Below are 7,735 nucleotides of genomic sequence, written 5' to 3'. Positions count from 1 at the left end.
ATCGAGCTTAGGGTAGGAGATGTGTCTTGGGTGCAATGGAGGAGAGCACCAATCGGGCAAGCTGTGTCTGTTGCATAAGGGTGTAGCCGTGGTTCCTTTGGGTTCAGAGGAGTCCTAGGATGGTCTAGGGAAGGTCAGGTAATGGCTGGTCCTTGGTGGTTCGGTCTAGGATTGTTAAGACGTGAATTTGGTGCACTAGGGTATCGGTGGATAGCTTGCTGGAATTTTCCAGCCACCGTTCAGGGCTTTATTCGAGTGTCTAATGTCTGGTTTTGAGATCTTTAGGACCTTTTAAGTGTTTTTAAGGTGTGGTAAAAAGTTGGGAAAATTTTGTTTGAGTTTCGAGTCGATTCGGGTTAAAATCGGGACCCCGGTCCAAGTTTTAAAACGAATCGGTTAAGTTGTATAATGAACATGAGTTTACGTCTAGGAATGCTCATAAATATGTTTTGGGACATTTTAAGGAGTTTGGTAAGTTTCGGGTCAAGTTTAGAGGTCCCGATTTAAAACGAAAACTTTTGGGTTTTCAAGGGCAAAATGATCATTTTTCACCCGAGGGAGATTTTGGTCCTGGCAGCGTCCTGAGCACAAATTATCATGCTTTTAAATTTTTATGCATCATGTTTATGATTTTTACGTAATTACGATAAATACGTTGAATGTTTGGTTTAAAAGAAAAATTATGTATATGCATGCTTTTATTTAAGTTGTGAAAATGATAATACGTTTTGAAGGAAGTGAGTTAGTTCTGACTAACACGATGACACGATGACATGTAAGGCCGAGACTCAGTGGGCGGGTAATGCTGTCGCTGATGTCCTCGATGCCGGGTACCACGGTTACACATAGATGGATCCATCGACTGACATGATGATACGAAAGTCACAGCTAATGAACGAAACTCAAATTAAGAAAATTAACACGTATATTTTGATACGATGATGCATGCTATGATTATTACTATGTTTTGACAGGTCACGTTTATGCATACGATTTTACTGCAGACATGAAATATATGTTGATTATGCTATTTTTCACTGTTGTGTGCTATGTATATATACTTTTTATTCTTGGTACATGTGTGTTTAGTCTTTAGACTCACTAGACGTGTGTGATGCAGGTGAGCTTGTTGCTGAGGAGACTGGAGGTGCTGAACTCTGAACAGGCAGCCCTGGTGCGGTGAGACGACCCGAGGACCGCACGATTGTTCCGCATATTGATTCATGAGTTTTTGAGAGGATTTCAACATTTTTATATGTTGGTGATATTACGATTTTTACTCGTTTATGTTTATGTTTGATTTTTGGATGATGTTGGTTATTTTAAACTGCTATTCTTATTGTCAAATAAATACGTTTATTTTAAATGTTATTTAATAATTGCGAGCTTTAAAAAAAATATTTCCGTACTTTTAAAATGAGTAGACGTTACAGCTATATCTTCTTCGACCCCTGAATTCCATCTATATTCATTGAATAACATAATATATATATTCATTCACTAAGCATATGTCATGTAACTAAAGACTGTACAAAGCTTGAGTATATTTCTTTTTATTTTCTGTAGCTTGACTGTTAAAATAATCTACCCCTATAAATTGTGCTTTAAATAGGGTAGCCATTTTTCCGGCAATCTCACTTAGAGATTCTACGGCTAGGACTAACTCTTTGGTTTCTACCGAAGTCAGGTACCAAGCAATCTTTACTGATCCCATAAGACTCATTTCTAATAGTTTAATGAATCCTTCTGTGTTGAGATCAAGTGTTTCTGCCGCAATTCTCATAGCAGATGTCCAATTATCTATGAGATCTTCTCTGTTTTTCAAGTCTAATACATCTAGGTTAAGCATAACCCCATAAAGATGCATAGGTTCTAAAACAGATTTCCTATAGGGTGTTTGACGCAAAGGAATTTGACTCTTTCTTGACCTTGTTCCCGCTGGGTGTGATTCTCTACCAGTGTAAAAATCTGGTTGGGATTCTCTCATATTTATATTCCGAGATCCTACACTTTCTCTTGGTGGTTGCTGCGAAGATGATCAGGTTATGGTAGGTTGTTCACTCCCAGTTGTGTTTATCTTTAGATTTACGACCTTGAGATTTGTAAAAGATTCTGCCAGCTCTTGGAGATCCTCTGGACCAATCCTTTCTAAATTTGTCATCAGATCAATTTCTTTTCTGAGATTGTTTTGATTAGATTGATCATTTTTTCTTCTTCAGTTAACGGTTTTGGCATCACTTTGGTTTTCTCTATTTGATGTAATAAGGGTTCAGTACCAAATGATGGTGATAACCTTCCTTCTAAAGTCCTTCTACTAGAACTTGGTTTTTGTTCTAGGTTTTGAATTCTTGTTCGAATATCCTTTAATATTCCATATTCCAATAATTTCTTCCTTATTTTCAAGGATTTTTTCTACATTTTGTGATACATAGTATAGTATAATACCATAATTTTGTACTATCTTTTCAATTTCTCTAAGATCTCCAGAGAATTTAGAGGAATCCAGAAATATTTCTAGGAACCTATTATTTTGAATCATAAGTTTACCTCATGTGACGCCCCAGATTCGACGACTGTCCTCACTGTACCAAGACGAGTCTTTCCAGCGTGCTTATGTCCTCACTCACACGCACCCTAGGAAACTTCCCAGAAGGTCACCCATCTCAAAATTGCCCCAAGTCAAGCACGCTTAACTTTGGAGTTCTTATGTGATGAGCTACCGAAAAGAAGATGCACCTTCGTGATATGAGTAGTACACATCAAATCTTTCAAGCCCTCTTCAACTGTATAGTCCATTACAGTGAACAGTCTCGGAATCCCTCTCATTCCCGTGTGGGATCGGTTCATTCATGTTCCCTCCACCTAGAAGCCTGCCAGGAGCTGCTCATTATCCGTGCAACTGATGGCACCGACGATCACCCCCCGCCCTCTTCGGCCCCAGGCCTCACATGCCCACCAGCTTCCGCTTGGTTCGTCCCCAAACCACACAGTACTAAGAGAGGTCGGCTGTGATACCAGCTGTAGAGGCCCGAAATTCGTACTTGAAAATTTGCGGAAAAATTTAAAATTTTCTTTTAAAATAAGTAATTTGCCTCATTCGTAAAATAAACTGATAAATAGAGTTTAATGTTCAAAATAGCACAACGGAAGTAATTATTGTTTGCAAAATAACAATTTAAAATAATCCAACAAAGATAAAATGTTTAGGCATAAAAATTATAAATGCTGAAAATGAGGTCGGGATCGAGGGCGGGGATCAATGAGCCATGTTGGGTCGGCAGTACCTCAGGACCCTAATAAGTTCACATGTTTTCTTGATACCTTGGTTAGATCTTTCTGTCTCAAATATTCCAAAGTTCTGGAATAAATCTTGTAAATAATTACTCTCGAATCTGAGTTCGGATTCATGTTATTTTGAGAAAATTCTCCTCCTCAAACATTTAATTACTCAATAATAATAAATATGTATGTTTGAAATAATTTTATCTAGGATTTGATATCATTTTCTATGAGGAAAATCAATCATTAACATTATAAGAGTATTAAGGATACTTTTGCCTTTTTTTAATGTTTTAGAGAGTGAAAACAAAGTTTTTTAGGTATAGGAAGTTAAAAGATAAAATTAAGTTCCAATTTACGGGTAGTTAAATTTCACCTGTAATTGGCCGAAATTTGGTGGCATTTACCAAATTAAATTTTAATATTTTATAATTTATTGCAAGATTAACTTGTTAAATGCATAGAAAAATTGGAATAAACGTTTTGACTTGTGATAAAAGAAAATATTATTAGTTTATTAGATGAATAAATGAATTGATTTATCGTCGCTAAACAACACAGTAATTTAATATCAGAATTACCCAATATACAAATTAGTCCCCGACGGCAACTTCCGTGTCATTACCTCCAACAACTCTTCCTCTTCCTCCTGCTCTGTTTTTTCGCCTAAAAATCCGATCGTTAACAGATTCCAATCTTCAAATAAAGTTCAATTTTTCATCTTATCTTGAACCCCATTTATCCATTTTTTCCTTAAACCATTTCATAAATTAATTCATAGAAAACACCCCAAATTTGTCGAATGGGGGGAGATGGGAAACCCCGACGATGGAGGATCTCTTTCCACCGACCGTCCTCAGCCACCGCCGTGCCACCGTCGGAATTCATATGCCCCATTTCCAAGTCTTTAATGTTCGACCCCACAATTGTTTCTTCCGGCCAGACCTTCGAGCGCATAGCAGTGCAAGTTTGCAATGATTTGGGATTCATTCCAACGCTCCCCGACGGCTCGAAGCCGGACTTTTCGACGGTGATTCCTAATTTAGCCCTCAAGACCGCCATTCAGAACTGGTGCTCGAAATCCGGGTGGGCTCGTCCAAACCCACCAATATATTCGGATATCGAGTCCATTATCTATTTTCTGATGGGTTCTTCTACCTCGAAGAACCTTGATTGTTCGACGAATCGGGTTTCAGATAGAGAATTGTTAAAGGGGGTTGAGGAAATCCCTCAGGTTTTATCCTCACATGCCGCGACTGAATCAAATTCTCGAGATTTTTCCTCTTCCTCCAGTTCTGATGATTCATCTATCACCAGCATGTCGCCACTATCGCAATTTAGAACTCGCCCTTCTTGCTTTTCTTCTTCGTCTTTGTCTTCGTCTTCTACCTCATCAGAATTCATTCCGGTTGAGTCTTCGTTGAATGATGTTTCAGCTCGATCTTCCACTTCTCACGTGGAAGATGAGAATTTTGTGAGCAAGATTCAGAGTATGGATGTTTATGACCAAGAACGGGCTCTGATTTGGGTAAGGGAAACCACTAAAACTGATGAAGAATCAAGAGCCACGCTTTGCACGGAGAAGCTGTTATCTGTTTTAAAGCTGGCATTGATTTCACCTTTTGCCACCTTGCAGACAAACGCTGCGGCAACTTTGGTGAACCTTTCGATCGAGAAACGTAACAAGATCAAGATTGTGAGAGCTGGCATTGTGCCTCTGTTGATCGAGGTTTTGAGGAACGGCTCCGATGAATCGAGGGAACATGCCGCCGGGGCGATATTCAGTTTGGCGATTGAAAATGAGAACAGGACTACAATCGGCGTGCTTGGAGCTTTGCAGCCACTGATGCACGCGCTAAGATCCGGTAGCCAGCGGTGCCGCCTCGACTCGGCGTCAGCGCTGTATCACTTGACCCTGGTGCAGACTAATAGAGTTAAGATCGCCAAGCTTGGGGCTGTCGGGGTTTTATTAGGCCTTTTGGAGGATACAGAATTGGCAGCCCGTGTTGTTCTGGTGGTGTGCAACTTGGCGGCGTGCGAACCTGGTAGGTCGGCGTCGTTGGAAGCCGGAGGAGTGAGGAGTTTGCTGGAGGTTTTGAGAGTAGGGAATGAAGTAGCATCCGAGTCGACACGGGAAAACTGTGTCGCCGCTCTGTATCTGCTGAGCTTCGGAAGCTTGAGGTTTAAGGGGTTGGCGATGGAGGCGGGTGCGGCCGAGGTGTTGGAGGAAGTGGCCAAAACAGGGAGCGAGCTCGCCAGGGAGCAGTCTCGGAGGATTTTGGAGGGTTTACGGCGTAGGGAAGAGGCGGAGGAGGTGGACTGGGAGGCGGTGATGAAGGGTGGAGTAGGCCACGCCGGGAATCGAGTTGGCCGGCGTCATGGCCCGAACTCCACTGAGTTTTGAATTTATGTGTGCTTAATTAATTATTTTTTATAGTTTGGTGGGGCGCTGTAAATATTCATGCCTATTTTCGTGTATTTGGATTTTTTCTTGAGTTTAATTAAAATGTATGAAATAGAAGTTTTTCAAGAAAAGAAAAGGCCATAATAATGCCTATTTCATTTTTTAAATATTGATTTTTAAGTATTTTTTAAACTAGCTCGACTTTTTTTTCATAAATCATAAACTCAAAAATATTAACTAAATATATAACTTAAGAATTCTAACCATCATAATAAATTAACATATGAAATTTCAAGTGCATAAAATAAATCATAAATCATCTACTAATCAAAATCCCTAAATCGACTTTCACAAAGATCAACTAACAATAAAATAAAGCATGAAAATATCTCTAATAAAAATCATCTACATAATCTTTAAATCATTTATCTAACAAGCTAGTGCGGAAACATAAAGACCCTCGGGTGTGTACTCCTGCACTCGATCAACTCAATCGTCAGCACATCTCATAAATCATCAAATCCTGCATCATACAAACCTAGTGAGTCTAAAGACTCAGCACATTATAAACATGGTTAGCAGATAATATATATACAATCACATGCATTAAAATCATACTTTTATTTAAAACAATTTTTGAACATAAATAAACCATTTAAAATCATTTAAACATAGTAAAATCATGAATAGTAAAATCATTTAAAAATAACTTTAAGCATAAATAAATCCTTTAAAAAATCATTTCAAATAAACTTTGAGCATAACTAAATCATTTTAAAAATATCTTTAATCATCATCATGAATCATGTATCATAAAATCATTTTTAATCATTAGCTTCAATCATATATCATTTTGGGTGAAGTTTGATTCTTGAAAGTGACTAGCTATTATCCTTCGGTCGACTGATCAGTCTTCAGCTCCACATGACCCATGGGGGTGTGCATTAGGCTCCACCGTGGAAATACAATCGTCGGGATCTCTCTGGGCTTTTTCCCATACACGGGGTCCTCTAGGGCTTTGGCCCGTAAACGAGGCTCCTCTGGGGCCTTGCCCCGTATGGGCTCCTTCTGGGGCCTTGGCCCTCACGTCATCCCCACAAAATTGTAAGTTCAATGTCCTCACATAAAAGGATCCCCCACAAATCATATATCATATGTCAAAGTTAATTCACATTACTCAAAATATTTTTCCTTTTCTTTAAAAATAATAAAATAATATAGATTTCCAAAAATAACATTTAAACAGTATAAATTACACAGCTTTACCATAAATCATAAAATAACATATTATCATCAAAATCATCGTAATAAATCACAAAATATCATTTAACATGCGTTATGATCTTTCGGGACGTTGCCAAGCGTTTACGTATTTTCCTAAGTGTAAAATTACCGTTTTGCCCCTAGATATAAAAATTCTCGAATTTATCTTTTTCTCACATTTAATGACATGGGTTTATTTTAAATAATTATTTAAGTTTAAATATAATTTCCAATAATTTTATAAAGCTTAAAACTATGTTTTTCAATTAATTCTTTAATTAACGTTTCGTACGGCGATTAAATCCAAAACTCATTATTTTGATCCCAAATTTTAAACATAATATTTTTATTATTTATTCTTCCTATGGGAGCCATGAATCACACTCGTGGACCCATAATTCCAATTTTAGCCTTTTAATTTTCGAATTTGACACATAGTTGAACACATCAAGCCATCTCCCAATTTACACGAGCCATGCCAGAGCCACCTCGATCCAAACCCTAGCCAACCCATCTAGGGACCCTCCTGACCAAGCTAAGCCCAAAGAACCAGCTCCTAAATCGCTCAAACTCGCCTGAAAACTGACCCAATCGCATGCATGTGAGGACTCCTAGCTAGCCTAAGACTCTCCCAACCGAGCCACCACCGTGTCCACCTAACCATAACCATCCCTGGACCACTCCCAGACCCAACCCAGACTAGCTCAAGCCCTTGAACCCCAGTAGCGAAGCACCTGAATCAGAAGACCCAAGCTGCGCGTTCCAAGCTCTCTCATGGTTTTCAGCTTT

The 7,735-nt window shown here is 38.8% G+C and overlaps 1 protein-coding gene across 1 annotated transcript; it reads left to right on the top strand.

The window, feature by feature from the left end:
• Positions 1 to 3,856: 3,856 nt before the first annotated feature.
• Positions 3,857 to 5,794, top strand: LOC142549145 (U-box domain-containing protein 40-like). The gene has a single exon (XM_075657955.1). It carries the CDS (start codon positions 4,082 to 4,084, stop codon positions 5,681 to 5,683), a length of 1,602 nt encoding a protein of 533 aa, XP_075514070.1. The 5' UTR covers positions 3,857 to 4,081; the 3' UTR covers positions 5,684 to 5,794.
• Positions 5,795 to 7,735: the final 1,941 nt, after the last annotated feature.

This window comes from Primulina tabacum, chromosome 6 (assembly GCF_025594145.1).
Source record: "Primulina tabacum isolate GXHZ01 chromosome 6, ASM2559414v2, whole genome shotgun sequence".
Lineage (NCBI taxonomy): Eukaryota > Viridiplantae > Streptophyta > Magnoliopsida > Lamiales > Gesneriaceae > Primulina > Primulina tabacum.
Note: the sequence above shows the minus strand (reverse complement) of the source record. Positions and strands in the feature narration are given on the sequence as shown.

Coding starts and splice junctions, on each gene's coding strand:
- LOC142549145 (XM_075657955.1), top strand. CDS start 4,082: ATGGGGGGAGATGGGAAACCCCGACGATGGAGGATCTCTTTCCACCGA.